At 37.8% G+C, this 23,858-nt stretch overlaps 1 protein-coding gene across 1 annotated transcript in view; it reads left to right on the top strand.

Annotated features, from left to right (window-relative positions):
- Window positions 1-23,858, top strand: part of PGM2L1 (phosphoglucomutase 2 like 1) — a 55,725-nt gene that overhangs the window by 21,359 nt on the left and 10,508 nt on the right. Inside the window, exons 2-6 of the mRNA XM_008063995.1 lie at window positions 7,081-7,248; window positions 10,662-10,768; window positions 11,494-11,578; window positions 14,163-14,246; window positions 20,004-20,197. Of these exons, the coding sequence (XP_008062186.1) occupies window positions 7,081-7,248; window positions 10,662-10,768; window positions 11,494-11,578; window positions 14,163-14,246; window positions 20,004-20,197 (638 nt within the window). The remainder of the gene's footprint in view (window positions 1-7,080; window positions 7,249-10,661; window positions 10,769-11,493; window positions 11,579-14,162; window positions 14,247-20,003; window positions 20,198-23,858) is intronic.

Below are 23,858 nucleotides of genomic sequence, written 5' to 3'. Positions count from 1 at the left end.
GGAGCGGCTACTGCACTCCAGTCTGGGTAACAGAGTGAGACTCCAACTCAAAAAAAAAAATTTTTTTAAATAAAATATTTTATGAAACTCATACATATGAAAACTATTTTATGAACAACATAAATATATACCATACATACACACATATGAAAATTTTTTTTTTAATTTATTGTAGAGATGAGTTCTTACTGAGTTGCCTGGGCTGGTCTCGAATCCATGGGCTCAGGCAATCCAATCGCCTTGGCCTCCCAAAGTGCTGGGATTACAGGCTGAGCCACCGAGCCCAGGCGAGAAATGTTTTTTATTTAAAGTTTAACAGAAAATTTTGATTGTTTTGTAAAATTTAGCTCAATGTGTGTGCTTTGTTAAAAAAATATATAGTTTTTTTAAAAAGCCTAGGTCTAGTCGGGCTCGGTGGCTTAGCCTGTAATCCCGCGCCTTGGGAGGCTGAGGTGAGCGGATTGCCTGAGTCCGCGGGTTCAAGACCCACCTGGGCAACTTGGCGAGACCTCATCTCTACAATAAATCAAAAAATGAGCCGGGCATGATAGCGCACGCCTGTAGTTCCGGCTACTTGGAAGGCCGAGGTGGAAAGATCGCCAGAGCCCAGCAGGTCGAGGCTGCGGTGGCTGGGAGCGGCCACTGCACTCCAGTCTGGGCAACAGAGTGAGACTCCAACTAAAAATAAATAAATAAATAAAAAGCCTAGGTCTCTGTAGTCAAGTTTTGAAATAATGATTACATTATGTTATATTTCAAAGTCTATTTTCTACTTTTAGGTAGTTAGTACCTTCATTTCCTGGATATGATTTTTGTATTCATTAAGTAATTACTTTTCAAGTAAATCTCACTTGATATACAAGCATTGTCATTCAAGTTTTTCATCTATACCAATTTAACTTAAGTTAATTTATACCAATTTTTTAAAAAGGAAATTAAATTTGGAATTACACAAAAATCCTTTAAATTGGGAAAAATGATTGGTTTAACATGAATATACTTTGGACTTCATAAGGAAGCCTCGGATTTGGAAAGTCTGCTCCAGGACTCCAGACATGGATCTTCAGGCTGGCTTACCCCCAGAAGTAAATGTCAGCTGTGTTTATCCTTCAGATTTTTAGATTGCAGTTTTTTATTTTAACTTCTGTTTAGAAATAAGCCTTAATTTTTTTCTCTGTAGTTACATGAAACTGGCATTTATTATTTAAACACAAGTCTCTATCAGTAACGTTTAAAAATATTATTTACAGTTTTGTGATTTTAGATGCATTTGGGTTACTAAAGAGTCAGTTTTGTATGTTGGTTCCCATTTAGGTGTATAAGAATATTAGAATTGGGGATTATTAGTATATGAGGAGGGACCCAAAAAAACCAGGATTATGATTTGGAGGCTGGGCCCCTTTCAGTACAGGTTTTCCCTGCTAGGTAAGTGTTCTAGGAACCTATCGGCATCAGTGTACGAGCTAGTGTTGTTGTGAGAGGCTGCATTCAGCTTCAATGAATTTTTTTTTGGAATCTTTCAACAGTTTGCCCATTTCATAATGGGCGATTTATCGTACCTGCCCATATCATGCTGAGTGTTCTGTAGTTTTTGACCGAAAATGGCATGCCCCACATGCCCCACCCTTCCTGTTCACCTGATCTCTCCCAAGTGACTTTTTTTTTCTTTCTCCAGATGAAAAAAGTCCTCAAAGGACTTTTTGCTGACGTGGAAAAGGTGAGACAAAAAATGGCAGAAGCACTAAAAGGCATCAAAACCAATGAGTTCAAAAACTGTTTTGAGCAGTTGAAAAAGCATCTCAATAGGTGAATTGCATCAAATGGAGAGTACTTGGATGATGACTGAAATTTAAACATGTAATAATAAATATACAGTTTTTAAATAAATAAATGCCAGGTTTTTTTGGGTCCCCCCTAGTATTATATTCCCTTAGATCTGTATTATATTCTCTTAGATCTTAGATCTGTTTCAATTTTCTAAACAATGCAATTCATGTTTTAGAGTGTATTTAAGCTATTAGGTTTGGTACTAGAATACTAATAGATTCAAGTTGTGTAGAATTATTAATGATAAAGGTTTATAAAATAAGTCAGAAAGCAGGTTTACAACTAAACTCATTGGCAAGCTTGACTACATTTTTAACATTCTTTTATATAATTTACATTTATTACATATGAATAATATAGAAGTCCTTAATTATGAACAGAAGAGGTTCAGAAAAGCTTGGGTGAGTCCAGAATGATCCTTTGTAAGTGAATGTCAACACTTTCATTGGATGACAGGCAAAGTTGGTGAGATTTTGGTGTGATATGTGGCTTTCTTCGTGACTACGAATGTTTGGTAGAAGTTAAATTTGTTAAAAGAAGCACTTCTGGTTCCAGCTACTTGGAAGGCTGAGGCGGAAGGATCGCCGGAGCCCAGCAGGTCGAGGCTGCGGTGGCCGGGAGCGGCCACTGCACTCCAGTCTGGGCGACTGAGTGAGACTCCAACTCAAAAAAAAAGAAGCACTTCTGTATACTTATATACTTAAAGTTTTTTAAGATCAGTTTTTTTCATGTTTTGGGTCTTATGATTCTACAATATGGAAAAAAAACACCACAGGTATTATGTAAGAAGACACTTTCTTTTCTTCATTTCAGCCATGTAAAGTTGCAGCAATCCATAGGATTAGAACCTAAAGGAAATTTTTTGGTATACAGGTAAAATGTGAAAATAATGCATGGCTTTATTCTATATTCCATAGCTTACTGACTTCATACTAAGCAATTTGCTTTATCATGATGAAGTATAGAAAATACTAGTAGTCACTAAAACCTTTTACATTTTCTGCAGGGTTACTTTTTTGGATTACTACAGTTATTAGGATGCTACGATATGCTAGTTAAAAGCAAATTTAGTTCAAATTGAATGTATTTTTGTATGCATTCTGAAATGTGTGTTTCTGAAAAGTAAGTAAAATTAACTTTTCTCCTGACTTACATTTTAATTTTAGAGAATTTTTTTTATAGTTGGCTACAGTTAAACAATTTTCTCCCCCTACCTGCCTTTTTTTTTTTTGGCTAACTAGGCTTCTCCTACTCCCAACTAATGAATAAACTGTAAGTAAGAGAGAACATCTAAAAAGCAAACAATAATTTGCATTTGAGAAAGTTCCAATATATGTTTTATAGATTAAGATCTTATATAGCCTTCTGTGGGTGGGAAAAGGAGAGTAATTTGTGAGATAAAAAAAGTATTCACATAGACACACAAGTAGTGATTGTTCTCAGCCATCATGAACACGTGAATAGTTTTTACCACAAAAAACGTAATATATACAGGCCAAGCACAGTGGTGTGTCACACCTGTGATCCCAGCCAGCACTTTGGGAGGCTGAAGTGGCAGGATTGCTTGAGGCCATGGGTTTGAGATCAGCCTGGGCAACATAGCAAGACCTTGTCTCTACAAAAATTCAAAAAAATTAGCCGGGCATGGTGACATGCACCTGTAGTCCCAGCTACTTGGGAAACTGAGGTGAGAGGATTACCTGAGCTCAAGAGGTTGAGGCTAGAGTGATCCATGATCATGCCATGGCCCTCCAGCACAGACAACAGAGTAAGACTCCAACTCAAAAACAAAGAAAAAAGTAATATATACATAAACATTACCATGACTGTGCAATAAAAAAGTCATTTTTTAGCCTCAAACTCTGTCCCCAACTTCTCCTTCAAAGATAACCACTTTTTCTCTTCTCATATTTATATGGAATACTTCTGAATGATATATAAATATACAAATCCCTCTTTTTAAAATAATGTTTAAAAATATTTTTTGTAGAGACAGGATCTCACTATGTTGCCTAGGCTGGTCTCAAATTCCTGGCCTCAAGCAATCCTCCCAGAGTGCTAGGATAACAGGCTTGAACCACTTTCCCAGCCTATACCTCTTTTTTATACAAATGAAAAAACTCTCTGTACTCTTATGCCTTTTGTTTTCATTTAGTATACTTGAGTTCTGTGTGGAAATTGCATTTAAAAAATAATTTGTTTATAATTCTTTAGAATCCCATGTATTATTGTTTATAAAAGTCACAGTGATATAATTATTTTAGCAACAAAATACAAATGTAATTTCATCATCTGAGTGGAGAATATAATTACAGCTACATACCTTTTTTAAAGTTTTATATATATATATATATATATTTTTTTTTTTTTTTTTTTTGGTTTTGGTTTTGTTTTGTTTTGTTTTGAGTGGGAGTCTCACTCCGTTGCCCGGACTGGAGTGCAGTGGCACGTTCCCAGCCACCGCAGCCTCGACCCACTGGGCTCCGGCGATCCTTCCGCCTCAGCCTTCCAGGTAGCCGGAACTATAGGCGCGCACTACCACGCCTGGCTAATTTTTGATTTATTGTAGAGAGGAGGTCTCGCAAGTTGCCTTGAGCGGGTCTCGAACCTACGGGCTCAGGCAATCCACTTGCCTCGACTTCCCAAAGCGCTGGGATTACAGGCTGAGTCACCGAGCCCAGCCTTAAAAGTTATATTTTGAGCAACCCCTTCAGGTCCCCTCCCACTGTGGGAGCTTTTCTGTCCTCTTAATAATTCCTGCTTTTTGTTAAAAAAGTTATATTTTGAAAGTTTATAGTATCAACATCTAATGTAATGTCTAGCTGTTAAATAGTGGAGAAATCTGAGTTTAAAGTAGATTTCAAATGCCTGTTTTATTTATTTATTTATTTATTATTTATTTAGCTCTTCTTACCATACATATTTACTTGTTATGTTTAGCACATCATGATTCTTTCTCCAGTTTGTTTTCACTAAATTACTAGCTTTTTAAGAACCAGGAATCAGGTTACTACTGGTTGTAACATTTGTAATAGGAGATGGGATTTTTAAGGCCCTACTTTAGTAGCTGCATAGTTAAAAACTAGGAAGTATATTCAGTAATCTGATAGCATTTATGTCTGGTGGATCATTTTTATATAAACCTATAATAAAAAAGAATGGGCCAGGCTCAGTGACACAGCCCGTAATCCCAGAACTTTGAGAGGCTGAGGCAAGTGGATTGGCTGAGTCCACAGGTTCAAGACCAGCCCAGGCAACTTGGCGAGACTTTGTCTCTACAATAAATCAAAAATCAGCTGGTCATGGTAGCGCTCACCTGTAGTTCAGGCTACTTGGAAGGCTGAGGCAGAAGGGTTGCAGGAGCCCAGCAAGTTGACGCTAGAGTGGCTGTGAGCGTGCCACTGCTCTCCAACCTGGGCGATAGAGTGAGACTCCAACTCAAAAAAAAAAAAAATGGAAAAGACATGAACATAAAATCAATAATAAACTAGAAAGGTGGCTGCAAAACCAATAATTGGCCAAGGTTTCAAGGAGAAAAATTAGCTAATTGACATTTTAGAGAACCAGGGGTCCCAAACCTTAGAGGTAGTTATGAATCTATGGACTAAAAGGCTCATACAGTTTAAAATCTGGTACTTGCAATATCACCCTAAAAGGACTGTCTCAACTTATCTTCCCACTAACAATGTGTGACAGTGTTATATACCCTCTCCACATGACAAGTCTATTCTATTTTTGCCATCCTTTTTTTTTTGAGTTGGGGTCCCACTCTGTCACCCAGATTGGAGTGCAGTGCCACGCTCCCGGCCACTGCAGCCTCGACCTGCTGGGCTCCGGCGATCCTTCCACCTCAGCCTTCCAAGTAGCTGGCACTACAGGCGCGCGCTACCACACCCAACTAATTTTGTGATGTAGAAATGAGGTCTCACCATGTTGCCCAGGCTGGTCTCGAACTAACTTTAGAGAGAAAAATCTTCCAAGCAGCCGGAACTACAGGCACGCGCTACCACGCCCAGCTTATATTTGATTTATTGTAGAGATGAGGTCTCACCAAGTTGCCCGGGTGAGTCTCGAACCCATGGGCTCAGGCAATTCACTTGCCTGGGCCTCCCAAAGTGCTGGGTTTATAGGCTGAGCTACCAAGCCCAGCCTCTATTTCTTTTAAAACCTAATACAGACTCCAACTTAATTGATGTCATTTTTGACTAAGGTTTATTTTAGATTTGTAGCTCTTAAATTTATGAAATTATTAGAAAGAACATTCTTTAATATGCTATAAAAGTTCTATAACATCTCACTCATAAGTGGACCTTGAACAACTATCATAATACTATGAGATAGGGATTGGCAGTAGTGGGAAACTGCCAGGGGAGGGGAGGTACACTTTATCAACATGGGTATCTGCAGAGTGACCATCTGTATACCTAACCCTGAATAGTATCCCACATATTTAAAACTAAAAATTAAAAATAAAGTTATAACATTAGAGATATGTAAATCACTCTTAATACGGCCTGCCTCCTTTGGAGACTCAGTAAATAGCAGGTATTTTTCTTATTACGCATACTAAGAAGTAGCACTGTGGAATTTATAGTGAATATACAAGGGGGACCAAAACAAACCTGGAATTTATTGATAAAAAATTGTATATTTATTTGTACATGTTTAAACTTCAGTCACCTTCTAAGAACTGTCCGTTTGATGCAATACACCGATGGAGATGCTTTTTCCACTGCTTAAAATAGTTTTTGAACTCCTTTATTTTGATGCCTTTTGGTGTTTCTGCCAGTGTTTGTTTCACCTCTTCCACATCAGCAAAACATTTCCCTTTGAGGACTTTTTTCATTCAGGGAAACAAAAGAAAGTCTCTTGGGACAAGATCAGGTGAATAGGGAGAGTGGGTCACTGGGGGCATGCCATTTTTGGTCAAAAACTGCTGAATACTCAGCATGGTGTGGGCAGGTGTGCTCATAAATCACCCATCATGAAATGGGCAAATGTGTTGAAAGACTCTCCCAAAAAAATCACTACAGCCAAATGCGGCCTTTCACAACAACACTAGCTGGCACACTGATGCCGGTGGATTTCTAAACTTGTACTACAAAGGCCCCATCTTCCATAATATAATTCTGGGTTTTTTGGAGTTCCCCCTGGTAGAATCTTGTTATATGTGCATATTGGCCCCTCAGAAGGGCTTTATATTAGTTCTCTGCTTGTGATCCTGGCTAAGTTTTAACATTTTTTTCCCCCTAGAATCCCAAAACAAAAGAGCAGATTGAAAATCTGTTACGGAATGGGATGAACAAGGAGCTGCGAGATCGTCTTTGTTGCCGGATGACTTTTGGGACAGCAGGACTTCGTTCAGCCATGGGGGCAGGGTTTTGCTATATTAATGACCTTACGGTAATACAGTCAACACAGGTAACTATATAAAGTACTACATGTGTACCTTTTCTCAGTCGATTTTTTGGGGTAATAAATTAAGTAGTACCTTTGTAAAACAAACACACAAAAAGGTTTATTTCCAGAAAAGTACTCTTATGTAAATAGAAACTGTAGACTAAATTCTGACCTTTAGTCTTACCCAAGATTTATCTTATTAGAAGCCATTTATGTATCCTCAAGGTCACAAATGAACTTTCTGATTAAGAGTAATTTTTATTGCCATTTTCAACTTCTTGACAATGTTACTTTGCCAAGAAACGGATATTGACATATCCAGTTAATACAAAGAAATAAACTTAAATAGGAAGAAGATGGTTACTCATTTTGGCTTGTAGCCATTCATAAAGGTTAACCAGTGAATTTAGAAAATGTAGTTGAAAGTATTTCCTTTTAACATGGTTTTCCATATCTAAATGAGAGTTCTTTAAGACAGTTGTATAATATGGTATAACTTGTTTTATTTCTCCCCATTTTTGTGCAACCCACCCTAGAAACAAATTGCTTCTCTTTGTAGTGAATCATCCTACAGTGGTTCAAGTAACCATGTTTTTGAGGCCAATAATGTATTTAGCGTATACAAAAAATAGTTCTGGGCTAGAGAATTGCTCAGTAGACACAATTCTAATTGATGTTGCCAAAAAGTAAATCATCTTTAGCCTTGTTTTGAGAGATTCTCTAAAGCCAAGGGCTAATGTAGGGATGGGAAGAAGGGATGACAAGATGGGATACCTACCACCTTTCCTACCTAACTTTTCCCTATCTCCTTTCTGTTCTTCAACCAGCAATGTTTTAGTGCCGTCTTGTCTTATATATTGAGTTTCCTCATAAGCTTTTATTTGAAGTGAAGGTTCCTTGACTGTCAAAAGGGATGAAGGAGTTATTTAAAAATCAATTTCTATATCAGTGAAAATTTCAGGCCGGACGTGGTGGCTGACACCTATAATCCTAGCACTTTGAGAGCTGAGGTGAGATTGCCTGAGCTCACGGGTTTGAGACCAGCCTGGGCAACTTGGTAAGACCTCATCTCTACAATAAACAACAACAAAAAAATTAGCTGGGTATGGTGGCACCTGCTTGTAAGTTCCAGCTACTTGGAAGGCTGAGGTGGAAGGATTACCTGAGCCCAGGAGGTCAAGGCTGTGGTGGCCATGAGCATGCCACTGCATTCCAGCCTGGGTGACAGAGTGAGACTCCAACTCAAAAAATAAAAAAATAGGAGTGTAAATTTTTACAGGGATTGAGATTCCAGTGTGAAGTGGAAAAGCAAAATGAAATCTCTCTAAGCCCTATCCCTTTTCAGACTCTATATAGAGGGATAAGATAAGATGACTTATTATAGAGGATATTATAAGGCTGTATGAGGTTTTAAGACAGTATCATCATTAGAAATCAGTTGTTGAAACTAGCTGATTTGGGATTTATAAGCACACATGTGGAATAGGTGGTAAAAATGAATTCTTCTTGAGAGACCCCTGCACCTGGAGTCTGGGGCTCTGTTTGGTGCTACAGCATACTTATTAGTGCCCACCATACAATAGGTCTTCAATAAATCAGTATAACTTAGTTTTAGTTGAATGAATGGCCTTGAGCAAGACATTACATGGAACTTTAATCTTATTCTATCTCTTTTTAATTTTTTAATTTTAATTTTAATTTTAATTTTTTTTTAAGTTGGAGTCTCACTCTGTTGCCTAGACTGGAGTGCAGTGGCCGCTCCCGGCCACTACAGCCTCTACCCGCTGGGCTCCGGCGATCCTTCCACCTCAGCCTTTCAAGTAGCTGGAATTACAGGCGCGAGCTACCACACCCGGCTAATTTTTGATTTATTGTAAAGATGAGGTCTCGCCAAGTTGCCCAGGCAGGTCTCAAACCCACAGGCTCAGGCAATCCACTCACCTCGGCCTCCCAAAGCACGGGATTACAGGCTGATCCACCGAGCCCAGCTCTATCTCTTTTTTAAAAAGAGACATTAAAAGCAAATTGGAAATGGTATCTGCATTTCTTTCTTTTCAGGGTTGTTGTAAGAATTAATTGTCCCACCATTTTTGTGGAACTGATTTTAAAGGGCTGTAATAATATTAAGTGCTATTTTAAAGGACTGTAATAATATAAGATGTTATTTTTAGATATTAAAGTGTTTATTAAAGTTAGCAAATCATAAGAGAATTCAGTGGTTTTAGTTTTTACTTGTGATGCTTTCTTTTTTTTTTTTGAGTTGGCATCTCACTCTTGTCACCTAAACTGGAGTGCAGTGGCCGCTCCCAGCGACCGCAGCCTCGACCTGCTTGGCTCCGGCGATCCTTCCGTCTAGCCTTCCAAGTAGCTGGAAATACAGGCGCGAGCTACCACACCCGGCTAATTTTTGATTTAATGTAGAGATGAGGTCTCGCCAAGTTGCTCAGGCAGGTCTCGAACCAGCGGGCTCAGGCAATCCACTCACCTCGGCCTCCCAAAGTGCTGGGATTACAGACTGAGCCATCGATCCTGGCCTGTGATGTTTTCAATATTTAATACTTCATTTTTTGTAGCCCTTGACTGCAAATTTTCCTAGTCTATGAAATTTTTTCTGTGAGTTTTTTTTTTTTTTTGAGTTGGAGTCTTATTCCGTCACCCAGGCTAGAGTGCAGTGGCAGACTCATGGCCACCCCTGCGTTGACCTGCTAGGCTCCCATGATCCTTTTGTCTCAGCTTTCCAAGTAGCCAGAACTACAGGCACGCTACCAAGCCTGGCTAATTTTTTTTTATTTATTGTAGAGACAAGTTCTCGCCAAGTTCCCCGGACTGGTCTTGAACCTGTGGGCTCAGGCAATCCACTCGCCTCAGCCTCCCAAAGTGCTAGAATTACAGGCTGAGCCACTTAACCTGGCCTTCTGTGAGCTTTTAAAACCAAAGAATGATGGGATCAACCATCTTAAAACATGCCCTAGTGAAGAACTATGTTGCTGATTAAAACTGTTTACATCATAAATAGGTCAAATCTTTTGGTTAGCTTCAGTCCTATGATTTAGCAAGGGCTTAAGATGGTCAAAATTCTGTTCTCTAGCGCTTTGAAGCAAGAAACAATTTATTTTGGCTCTTCTGACAATTTTTTTTACCCTATTAACTCTCGTGTCCCATTTTTTTCCTAGTGTTTTATTTATTGTATTGGATTTAGTGGTTACTAAACCGGTATTTCTGTGGTATTAAATGTATCTGAAAATCCAGGAAATGTCATCTTACATTTGTGGGCTGAGCATTATTGCTCCCACATTCATAAACATGGACATGCAGGCAGAAACCAGGTTCCTAGGAGCCAGTAAGCTGCACACCAAAAATAAAAATAAGAGATTTAAAGTCATATAAAATGCATGCATTCACCAGGACTAATCTTTTGTGTTTATTTGCTTCAGGGGATGTACAAATACCTTGAGAGATGTTTCTCAGACTTCAAACAGAGAGGCTTTGTGGTTGGGTATGACACTCGGGGTCAAGTAACTAGCAGCTGCAGCAGCCAGAGGTACAAAGTTGATTGTTTCAAAGATTAAGTTGGAGAAGAATAAACATTACAAAAGTTATTTTGTATTTTTATTAAGAGTTCTTAAACAGGAGACAATCAAATAGAATGTGATCCCAAGCTAATGTTTATCTTAGAACTGAAATAGAAGAAAAAGCCTTTCAAAGATAAGATTTTACATAAAGATGTAAAAACTTAAAATATTTAGGTTCATGTTGCGAATGACATCATAGCTAATATTATAATTTTAATATTTTGGTAAAGGCACTAGGTAGGAGTGATCATGTAACTTGTATTCTTTCATTGTGGTCTTATTTGATTAGTTTTAGGGTATTTTCATAAATAGATAATCATGATACAGTCTTACATTTTTCAAAGGTAATTATGTATATTGGGTTTATCAGTCTTTTATTTCACTTTCCTCTGTTCTTTTTGCCTTTTGCGGATTTAATTTATTAGTAAAAGAGCTATCAAAAATTGAATGAGGGAAAAGGAAGACACTGAAATGTCAGTTTTGTTCATTGTTAAACTCTTTTTTTAAAATCTTATTTATTAAAAAAATTTTAACTGGAGCATGAAGCTTACTTAAATAATCAGTAATTCTAAGAACTGGTTATGTTAGGCTACTGTTAATTCAGAATAATTATAATATGAAACATTTTATGAAGGTTAGTTTTATTTTAAAAGTATGGCAAGCTAAGGACTAAATGAAATCTCTCTCTTTTCAGGCTTGCTAAACTCACTGCTGCAGTCTTGCTGGCCAAAGATGTTCCTGTGTACCTTTTTTCAAGATATGTTCCTACACCTTTTGTAGTAAGTATGTTGTCTTAGTGATCATACAGTTTGCTGCTCTTAACAACGGTTCTTAAATCAACTAGGATTCAGATTTTTCTCATACATAAAATTCTGTGTTGAGTGATATGAGGGATCTACAGAAGGAAAATAAATTCTGCGAGTTTATTTTCACTCAACAAGCATTTGTTAACTACCTAAGAAAGAACTTGATCTATAAAAGTAGACAAGTCCATGGTTATTATGGTATATTTTAATACTCTTCTTTCAGATATTGATTTATCAGGCAGACCAAAATTATTATGGATATATATTTTTTTTAATTTTTGAGTTGAAGTCTCACTCCATTGCCCAGACTGGAGTGCATTAGCACGCTCACAGATACCCCAGCGTCAACCTGCTGGGTTCAAGCGATCCTTCCACCTCAGCCTTCCAAGTAGCTGGAACTGTAGGTGTGCATTAGCACACCTGGCTAATTTTTTTATTTATTGTAGAGGTGAAATCTCACCAAGTTGCCCAGGCTGGTCTTGAACCCCTGGGCTCAGGCAAACCTCTCGCCTCTGCTTCCCAAAGTCCTGGGATTATAGGCTTGAGCCACTATGCCCGGCCAAAGGATAGATTTGAACACACTATTAACAGGCTTGGGGTGTGTGTGTGTGTAAAAACACTATATTCAGTGATGATAGGATATATATTATTATTATTTTTTTTTTTTGAGTTTGGGAGTCTCACTCTGCCACCCAGACTGGAGTGCAGTGGCCGCTCCCGGCCACTGCAGCCTCAACCTACTGGGCTCCGACGATCCTTCCGCCTCAGCCTTCCGAGTAGCTGGAATTATAGGCATGTGCTACCATGCCCGGCTGATTATTTGATTTATTGTAGAGATGAGGTCTCGCCAAGTTGCCCAGGCGGGTCTCGAACCCGCGGGCTTAGGCAATCCACTCACCTCAGCCTCCCAAAGTGCAGGATTACAGGCTGAGCCACCGAGCCTGGCAAGGATTGTATTATTCTTAAGCGGAGTCACAGAGAAAGTCTCAACAGATGCCAGAGAACTGATTATCAAGCCATATACCTGGACCACAGTGCAATAAAATCAGAAATTTAAAAGTCCATAAAACTTCCTACTTTTGGATTCTTAAAAACACATTCATAAATAATTCATGGATTAAGGAAGATACTATAAGGAAGATTAGAAACTATAGACAGTCTTTGCTTTGCATGGTAGTTCAGGTCTGTAAAGAGAGCTGTGCAAGCTAAACCCATGCAAAATGATCTTAATAATCAATGGAGAAAATTATGTTTGTTTTATAACCTTTAAATTTGTTTGCCAAAACATTAAAAATACCCTTACTCTAAAAAAGTGTATAGGGGAAGTTTTAAAATGGTAAAAACTGTTTATTTAGTTATGATTATAATTTAAAGAATAGAAACCTTAAAAACTAAAATGTTTTCTTTTAAAACAGTTTATCAAGTGAACAGTGCTTGTTTTTTGGTCATAATTTACAATACAAACAAGCATCTTTTCTATGCCTTGGCAAATTGTTACACCCCTTTCTAAGCTGGGGTCATCTTCCTGCATCTTATCCCTTCTTACTTTCAGTGTTGTGAAATATCTCTGAGAGTTCCTTTAATGTGAACGTTTTTTGTTGGTGTCATTTCCGCTGGGACATTTTCATCCTTCTCCTCACAACCTCCTCATTTAATCCATGTGTTCACCTTCACTGCACTCTGCTGGTTGCATATCTAGAGTCTCTTGAATGGCAGCATTATCAACATTCCCAGCTATTTTTTCTGTAACTCCATTTATGTTCAATGAAGATGTGCCTCCATTTTTATTACTTTTTGTTTGTTTGCTGCACTTTCACCTTTGTTGGCCAATTCCCACTTTCCATTATTCATTTTTGTAAACTGTTGTATGAGTCTGTCACTAGGATACAAGGAAGCAACATACCTATGTGCTTTGCTGTTTGTATGAGGGCTGATAACAGATGTTCAGTGCCGAATCACTGATAGACTTTAAAAGAGTGACATGATTGACCACTGATCATGTTGGATCCATTATATATGTAGTGATGTGTAGACCAAAGAGCTAGCAACCTAGTATGTATTTGATGCAGTTACTCAGTTAATATTCCACAGTAACTGAAATTTGTACATATTTTTGGGAGACTGGTGCTATTGAACAAAAACATAGTACTGTATCAGAAATTTGGCATATTGTGCAAAGCAAGGACTGCCTGTACCATTTAAAATTGAGCAATAATGAAAATCATAGCAGGAATTATAGAATATATCTAAAGTCCTACTTAAAGGGAAATTATGACCTTAATGAATATATTAAGAAAAAAGGTTTCCAAGTAATGAGTTAAGCCTTCAACTTGATATGTTTGTTTTAAAACAGAATAAATACAAATAAAGTAAAGGAAGGAAATAATAAAGTATGTGACAAAAAAATCAAGTAATAGAAAAATAAAGACAGAAGGAATCAACAAAAGCAACATTATACTATAATGTCTTTTCCTGTTATTTAATCAGTGTTATTTTTGTGTCAGATGTATGAGTAGCCAGGAAGAAAAACTGAATTATAATGTTGTTGTTTTTTCAGCCATATGCAGTGCAAGAGCTCAAAGCAGTTGCAGGTGTGATGATTACTGCATCTCACAACCGCAAGGAAGACAATGGATACAAGGTAAACCTTGGACTCCTGACCTTTGCTTATTTTATAGCTCTTATTTTATTCAACTAATATGTGCAGAGTATATTTTCTACACTGAAGAGCAGGGCTAGACCTCGGGAACAGAAAGTTAAAAACACTGAGGCTGGGCCTCAAAGAATGTATATTCCTAACATCCCTTATTACTCCTTCATGTATACTATTACAAATGTTGCTTTATTTGGTCCTTTTACTTCTAATTGCCCTGCATATCTCCATCCCTTTCCAAATCCATCCCCTCTACCATTTCAGAAGTAAAGTCATATTGTACAAGAACTTGGAGAACGAGCAGGCGTTTTCAGGAAGACAGCCAGAGCAGTAATGCCTTGACCTCACTCTCCTCTCCCTCTGACCTACTGCTGGGGCTTCCCGTTTGGCCACAGGACTCCACTTGATGTGTCACCCTCTGTGGCAGAAAGCAGAGTGGAGAAGAGTGAATGTGGCTCCAGGGGGAAATAGAAGCTATATAGCACAGTATTGAGCCAGTGTTTGGGGCTTCTGGGTGGTGAATCTGTGTTCTTTTATTTATTTTTTCTTCTTGTGTTGGAGGACTTCAGACATACTGAGCTCTGCTTTACTGGAAAAAAGAAGATTTAAATACTAATCTAAGATTTCGGCCTGAGCCTGCTAAGTGAATAGTGTTACCATTCACAAGAAAAGGCAAGAAGTGTGACTAATTCAGCATGAGGCATAGTAAGTTTTAAGATATTTGTAGGTCAGCCAGGCAACAATATCCTATAGGCAACTGGATATATAGACTTACAGCTCAGGGAAGATATCTGGGCTGAAGTTATAGATTTTAAGGTCACCACATATTAGAGCATGTAAGAATAGTATTTGGAGGCAACTCCCTCGGGTCCCCTCCCATTATGAGAGCTTTTCTGTCCTCTTGATAAATCCTGCTTTCTCACTTTAAAAAAAAAAAAGGTATTTGGAAGTTGTTTACTTCGACGAACATCCCAGATACAGTATAGGGTAGAAAGAAAAGAGGTCAAGAGTATATCTCTAGGGAATATCAACTTTAAGGGAAGAGGGGGAAGAAGAGGAGCTAGAAACAGGAGATAAAGAAAGACTAGAAGAGAGAGTTGAGAGGTCAACTTACAAGGAGAGCTAAGAACTTAGATCTCTTCTCTGATCATCAGACTCCATAACCAGCCACCTACTTGATAGCCTTTGGGATGGCTAACAGACATCTCAATATTAGTGTCTCTAGACTAGAGGTCTTGATTCCCCTACAACATATACACTCAAAAGTGGTCCTCCTCCAGTCCTCTCATTTCTGTAAATTAACATTACCACCACTCAAACAAAAACCAAAAATCATTCCTGGCACAGTGGCTCATGCTTGTAATTATAACACATTGGGAGGCCAAAGTGGGAGGATTGCTTAAGCACAGGAGTTCAAGACCAGCCAAGGGAACATAGCAAGACCTCATTTCTACAAAAAAAATAAAGTAGTTAGGTGTGTTGGCATGTGCCTGTAATTCCAGCTACTCAGGAGACTGAGGCAGAAGGATCCCTGAGCTCAGGAGGTCGAGGCTATAGTGAACCATAATTGTGCCTCTGCACTCCAGCCTGGGTGATAGAGTGAGACCCTGCCTCCAAAAACAAACTGACGACAACAAGAAAACCCCACCAGAAATCATCCTTGATTATTCCTGTTCCCAACATTTAATCTGTTCGCAGGTTCTACAAAATCTATATCTGAAATGTGAATTGAATGTGTTTACCTCTGCCCACTCCCTCCACTTTCATCATTCTAAATCTTTGTTGTCTTCTGTTTGAACTACAGCATTCTAACTGGTCTCTTCCCTTATTCTCCCTGCAATCCATTCTCCACAAAGCGGCTCATGATCTTTTAAAATATAAACAGATCATGCCACTTTCCAACTTAAAGTTCTTTGGTGGCTTTTCATTCTTGCCTTGGGGCTTACAGCAGCCTGCGTGATCCACCTCCTAGGTACTTCTTTATCCTCTCCCTACCTGTGCTCACTATGCTCCAGGCATACTGCTGCTTCTTTCCTCCAATACACCACGCCCTTTCCCATCTCTGAGCCTTTATCATCATCTTGTCTTTGCTTTACTCTTTCCCCAAATCTTGCCACCTTGCTTATTTTCATCCTTTAGGTTCCAGCTCACATGTTGCTTCCTTGAAGAGGCCTTGTCTGGCCATCTTGTCTAAAGTGACTTCCATTGATGACTGTTTCTCGTCATCTTGTTTATTTCCTTCACAGAATGTATCACTATCTGTAATTACCTAGTTTCTTTTTTTTTTTTTCTGAGTTGGGATCTTAGTCTGTCACCTAGGCTGGAGTGCAATGGCATCACAGCTCATTGCAGCCTCGACCTCCTGGGCTCAGGTGATCCTTCTGCCTCAGCCTTCTGAGTAGCTAGGCCTACAAGCCTGTCACCGTGTCTGTCTAATTTTTTTTTTTTTTGTAGAGACGAGATTTTGCTATATTACCTAGGCTGGTCTCAAACTCCTGGGATCAAGCAATCTTTCCTCTTTGGCCTCCCAAAGTGCTGGGATTACAAGCGTGAGCCACTGTGCCTGACCTCTGTAATCATCTAGTTTCTTTATGTTGAATTATCTTGTTTGTTTGACCTTATTTATGATATTTTTCCATGCATGGTATTATGATATTTTTTCCATTTGAAAACAGTTATTTTGGCATTTTTATTGGTATCATATTTCATTTGTAGATTAACTTAAAGAGCTTCAATACTTTTATAATATTGTTGAGTCTCCATATTCAGGAACAGGATGTGTCTTTCTGTTCTTTCAAGACTTCTTTTAAGCCGGGCATGGTGGCTCACACCTGTAATCCCAGCACTTTGGGAGGCACAGGCAAAAGGATTGCTGAACCCAGAGGTTAAAGATCAGCCTGGGCAACTTGGTGAGACCTCGTCTCTATAATAAATAAAAAAAAGTTAGTCAGGTGTGGTGGCATGCACTTTCTAACTACTTGGAAGGCTGAGGTGGAAGAATTGTCTGAGCCCAGCAGGTTGAGGCTGCAGTGGCTGTGAGTGTGCCACTGCACCCCAGCCTGGGCGACAGAGTGAGAATAAGACCCCCCCCAAAAAGACTTATTTTAGATCTTTTGGCAACATTTTAAAGGTTTTGTTGTTGTTGTTGTTGTTGTTATTGTTGTTTTGACTGGACCTTTCACATTTATTTTAAGGTTTATTTCTGGGCCTATTTTGTTGCCTGAATTTTTCTGTTACTATATCTGCTTTCTGCTGCAGGTTCAGTAAAACCAAAAAGAGTGGCTTAAGCTGATAGGAATTTATTTTTCTCACATAATAAAATGTCCAGAGATAAGTAGCTGCAGGCATGGTTCTATAGCTCAGTGATGTCAGGCCTGCCATTGCTACAGCTTTTTTTGGCCTTTCCCTCAGGCATGGCAATCACATGGTGGCAGCTGTACCTGCAGGCATCACTCCTGCAAACAAGGCAAGAAGAAGGGGGCCACAGAGAAAGGACAGGATGTTTTTCTTATGCTTGATAAATGTTCACCATGAGCTTTCAGGATTTATGGAGAATCTTGTTTTATGGCTTGGAATGTGGGAGCATCCCTCAGAGCAGTTTTGTCTGCATCCCTCAGAGCAGTTTTGTCTGTCTCCTTTTTAAATTCTGTTGGAACCTCAAAGATATCACTGACTAGGAGCAATTTCAGTATTAATTTATCAGTTCTCATGCTAAAATAAAATAGTTGAAGTGCAGATCTGGGATTTGAACTTTTCAAAAAAATTACCCAGAACCCAAGAAGAGACAGACATGCTTCCTCATTATCTCTACATAGTGGGCAGGAATTTTTCTATTCTGTATTTTCACTGGGAGTCAAATGCTTGAAGGATCCCATTTTTTATTTTTTTATTTTAAAGATCTGGGGTACCATTCAGGGTTAGGTATACAGATGTTCATTATGCAGGTACCCTTGTTGATGAGGTGTGCCCTTCTCTCCTCTGGCAGTTTCCCCCTACTGCCAATCCCTTTCTTACAGTATTATGATTGTTTAAGGTCTGCTTATGAGTGAGAATATATGGTATTCTGTTCTTTGTTTCTGTGATAGATCACTGAGTATGATAGACTCTAAATCCATCCAAGTTGCTGCGAAGTTCATATATTTGAAGGATCCCATTTTTATTAGGGGTCTCAGTTTCAACTCGCTACCTTGCACACAGATATTACAGCACAAGAACTAGATAAATGGACAGTTCCCAAACCCCAAACAACCCACAGTATCAATCCCACACTCTTGTCATTTAAGTTTTTAATTCTTTCTTTTCCCCCCACTGCCTAGAGTTTTCTTTTAAAGCTATACATTTCATATAATGTTTTTTTCTATTTGATGTAGCATTTTGAGGTGTTTAAAGAGCACAAAATTTTAGGTCATTTAGTTTACCATATTCTTTGGCACAGAGCTTAGTACATAGTACATATCCAAATGTACCCTTATTTTCTTCATTCAGGATGCAATAGAGGAAATTCATGTCATATTCATGGTCGAAATCAGCATAGATATTCTCTAAACATCTAACTCTGAGATCCTGTGAATTTTTAGAATTATATTTTCTTGCTCTTTTAGTAACTGTTCCTAATGTCTTATTCATCAAGCTACTTGACAAACTGAAAACATTGAAATATATATAGAAAATTGACATGTTAATTATCTTTTTTAATATAGACTATATTTTGTATGATATAAATTCTATTTAATTTATAATAGAAAATGATTTTTTTTCTCTATCATATGACAGAACCACTTTATAATGTTAAGTTTAATAGTATCAAATTTTAGGGGTCATTCCATGGTTTCTTAGATTATCTTTAGTATATAGTTATCTGTCTAAGTGTATGATTGGACACTATGGTGTATGCATTTTTTTTTTTTTTTTTTTTGAGTTGGAGTCTCACCCTGTCGCCCAGACTGGAGTGCAGTGGCCGCTCCCGGCCACCGCAGCCTCGACCTGCTGGGCTCCGGCGATCCTTCTGCCTCAGCCTTCCAAGTAGCCGGAATTACAGGCATGCGCTACCACGCCCGGCTGATTTTTTTTTTTTTTTTTTTGATTTATTGTAGAGATGAGGTCTCGCTGCCCAGGCCTCAGCCTCCCAAAGGCGTGGGATTACAGGCTGAGCCACCGAGTCCAGCTGCATATTATAATGTTGTCATAATAATGCCCTGCTTTACTCTTTTATTTTACTCGTTATTAAAACATACTTCTAAAAGAGAAAATAATATATAATTATTTTATTGAAGAGTCCCTGTTGAGTCATTACCATCAATATCTTTTGTTATGTATAATTAGTCCTATGTTGTTGTGGGGGGCATTTTTTGAGTCGGAGTCTCACTCTGTCACCCAGGCCGGAGTGCAGTGGCACAGTCACAACTACCACAGCCTCAACATGCTGGGCTCAAGTGATCCTTCTGCCTCAACCTTCCAACTAACTGGGACTACAGGTGTGTGCTACCTCACCCGGCTAATTTTTTATTATAGAGATGAGGTCTTGCCATGTTGCCCAGGCTGGTCTCAAACTCCTGGACTCAGGCAATCCTCTTGCCTCGGCCTCCCAACGTGCTGGGATTACAGGCATGAGGCACTGTGCCCAGTGACATTTTTTACTTGATTAATTTGTTACGCTCTTTAATAAAGTCAAAGATCTCCACTGTAGCTAAGAAAAGATCAGACAAGCATTTTAAGTAATTATAGCTATATTTATCTATCATCTAGGTTTATTGGGAAACTGGTGCTCAGATCACATCTCCTCATGATAAAGAAATTCTGAAATGTATAGAAGAATGTGTAGAACCCTGGAATGGTTCCTGGAATGACAATTTAGTAGACACCAGCCCACTGAAGAGAGATCCTCTACAGGACATTTGCAGGAGATACATGGAAGATCTGAAAAAGATCTGTTTTTACAGGTATCCAAGTGGGAATATAAGATAGTATTACCTTAGAATAATGTTAACAAATGAGGGAAAGAACAAGGAATTGACATATGTGTTGTCTAGTCCCTGTATTAAAATTATAGCTAAATAACACTATTCATAATAGCCAAAAAGTGGAAATAATCCAAATATCTATAACTGATAAATGGATAAATAAAATGTGGTATATCCATACAATGAAATATTGTTTAGCAGTAAAAAGAAATGAAGTACTTACATACTACAACACGGATAAACCTTGAAAACATTATGCTAAATGAAAGAAGCCAGTCACAAAGAATCACATATTGTATGGTTTCATTTAAATGAAATTTCCAGAATAGGCAAATCTATAGAGACAGAAATAAATCAGAGATTGCTTATGGTTGGGAGGCATGGGAGGGCTGGCAGGTGACAACTATGGAGTACAGAGGTTTTCTTAAGGAATAATAAGAATGTTCAAAAATTGGTCATGGTAATAGTTAAACAACTCTATGAATATAGTGAAAGCCATTGAGTTGTACACTTTTGAATGAGTGACTTGTATGGTATATGAATTATATCTCAGTAAAACTGTAAACAAATTATACTTAAATATACATATTTCCTCTATGTAAGATCAGGAAATTTTCTTTAAAATTTTATTTTTCCTTAACTATTTCCATATTTCCATCACTATTCCATAGATAGCTAATATTACTGCTAGGAAAAATACTGGCTTGCTGAGTATATTTTGTCTATCCTACAAAATAGATTTTAGCTTTTTCTCTATTTTATCTTCAAAAGTACACCCATCAAGCTATCAATCGTTTGCTTCTCCTTCTAAAATGTTAAATGGGCAGTAATACTCGCTAAATTCTGCTAGTTGTAGTCAATCTAAAAATAATTTGTTCCTTTGTTATCTTTGCTATCTTTGTTCATATATATTTTTGTTTTTTAAAGAGTATATGGGCAAAAGCAAATTAACAAGTGATCCTACTATATATCATGCTGAAGGCATAATCACACAGAGAAGAATTATTTCAGGTGACTTTAAAAATAATTGACTAAGCCGGGCTCGGTGGCTCAGTCTGTAATCCCGTGCCTTTGGGAGGCTGAGGTGAGTGGATTGCCTGAGCCCGCGGGTTTGAGACCCGCCTGGGCAGTGAGACCTCATCTCTACAATAAATCAAAAAATCAGCCGGGTGTGGTAGCGCATGCCTGTAATTCCGGCTACTTGGAAGGCTGAGGCGGAAAGATCGCCGGAGCCCAGCAGGTCAAGGCTGCGGTGGCCGGGAGCGGCCACTGCACTCCAGTCTGGGTGACAGAGTGAGACTCCAACTCAAAAATAATAATAATGATAATAATAACAAAATAATAATAATTGACTACATTTCTAGTGGGATGCATCCTAAGGATAAAGAACTAGAAAAAAACCCCTGAAATTGTATTTGATAGCTAGTTTGTTAGTAGTAATATTGATGGTTTTTAGATCTATATATAGATAAATATATAGATATACATACACATATACATATATTATAAAACAAATGGGTAATTATGTTAATGTCACTAGGAACTAAGATATTAGTATAAGAGAAGAAAATGTAAAATCAAAGGAAATTATTTTAAAATTATAATTTGAAATTTGAAATATTAATGTGAACTCATGATTTAGTTACCTCTTGCTAAAATACTGGTTCTCTTACTAAAAAGGCCTATACTTACCCCTAAAGCCCAGATTGTAGTTTCTGAATACCATTTCCAGGTAATTAAGGAACCAGGACCAGGTTCTGGTTGGAGATATTGACCAGTCTCATCAAGAACTGGGGCAGAAAATGTACTAAATAAGCTTGGGATATTTTTTTCTTGCCATAAAGCAAAAAAAGCTATCAAAGATACTGAGGTCATATCAAAAGAATTTAGGAACTAACTTGAAGGGGCTCCCACTGATCAGAGATTGGATACTTGGGCATCAGAAAAAATAATCACTGTAATGAATTAAAACATTAAGCATAAAAAGTTCATGACTGTTAATAATACTACAAAAGCACCTTTGGGAGTGCTAGACTGAAAATTGCTCATTCTGAAATCTGATAGATTTTGAACTTTCTTTCCGAAAATTAATAAGTGTTTGAATTTTTCTCTTAATTTGTTCTGCCCTTCCTGTATGAACTGAATTTTAGGGTTAATCAAATAGTCAGTGAAAGATAATTATTTTTTAAAGAAATATCCAGCTAATATGCAGAAGAAATAATAGAATAATGTAATTAGAAAAATCACTATTTTGTGACACTAATAAATAATGTTTCTAAGCACTAATCATTAAGGGCTGCTAAAACTCACAGGTGAAATGTTGATGGGAAATTTTATGATGGAAGAATTAGGCTGAAAAGACACTGATGAATTTTAGTTTAACATCATTAAAAGTGAGACAGGCATTATGTACCTCTTCTTGTGAATCAGTAGAAATAAATGGCATGTGGATTAGAGAAAGAAGGAGAACATTTATAGATTAAAAGAGACTTAAGAGACATAACCAAATGATAAGGACTTGTTCAGTTCTGACTCAAGTAAACCAACTGTTAAAAGTATTTTTGGTGACAGTTTTTAGAAGTTTGAGCAAGAAAAAAAGTATTTTTGAGACACTTGGGGAAAATTTGAATACAGGGTATTAGATGACTTTAAGAAATTTTTGTTAATTTTGTTGAATGTACTTGTGGTATTATGGTGATGTTTTTAGCTATGAAAGCATTTTCATGAAAGATAATATGTCTTGAATAAATGTAATTAGATTGATGGAATATTGACAAATGTTGAAGTGAAGTAATGGGTATATGGATGTTAGATAGTCTCATGTGTATGTTTGAAAATTGTCATAATAAAATTTTATTTTTATTTATTTTATAATAAATCTTATTTATTATGGAGAATGAATAGTAAATGGTAGGTAAGGATGTAGAAAGTTTTGCTGTGAAACATTCCAAAGAAACAGGGACTAGACTAGGTATTGGTGGAAACGATACAGGAGAGAGAGGATAAGCAGAGTTCTAAAGTTCTTGAGTGAGAGTAGATGGGGATCAGAGCAGAAGCAGAGGGGTTGACCTTTAATAGGAAGAATATTTCCTCATTGTTGTCAGTTGGAAAAAGGAAAAAATATGTATGGATGCTAGTGGGATTGTAGATTTGATGTCAGACGATTAGGAAGTTCCCATCAGATGGCTCTGTGTCTCAGTGATATACAAGGTGAAGGGGGAAGAAAGGAATAAGGAGAGAAGAAATAAGTTTATGTATTTCTTTCTTTATTAACCATCTTGGAGAGCAAAAAGGTAAACTTTTGGGGTAACAAAATAGGATTGCCTGACAGTGTTGAGTGTCCATTGACAGTGAAGCTATTCAATTCTTTTGTGAAATTTATTCTAGCAATATCTAGCTATTTTAGTGCAGGCCTGGAAATGGTACATATTTGGGTTCAACAAGGGTTTGGGTATTGGAGGGTCAAGGTACCAAAATGACATATAAGAAGGTAGTTGAAATTAGGTCCCTTGAATGTAAGCTGGACATGAAAGGAGTCATGAGCAGAGGGGTCTTGGAGAGTGAGAAAGACCATTGAGGAAGTATTTATGATGGTTCTGGTAAAAGATGATACTGGTTTAGCTTGTTCAGGGTAATGACA

Source organism: Carlito syrichta, unplaced genomic scaffold, assembly GCF_000164805.1.
Source record: "Carlito syrichta isolate Samal-C Ts95f unplaced genomic scaffold, Tarsius_syrichta-2.0.1 Scaffold307176, whole genome shotgun sequence".
Lineage (NCBI taxonomy): Eukaryota > Metazoa > Chordata > Mammalia > Primates > Tarsiidae > Carlito > Carlito syrichta.
This window is presented reverse-complemented; position numbering and strand designations above follow the sequence as displayed.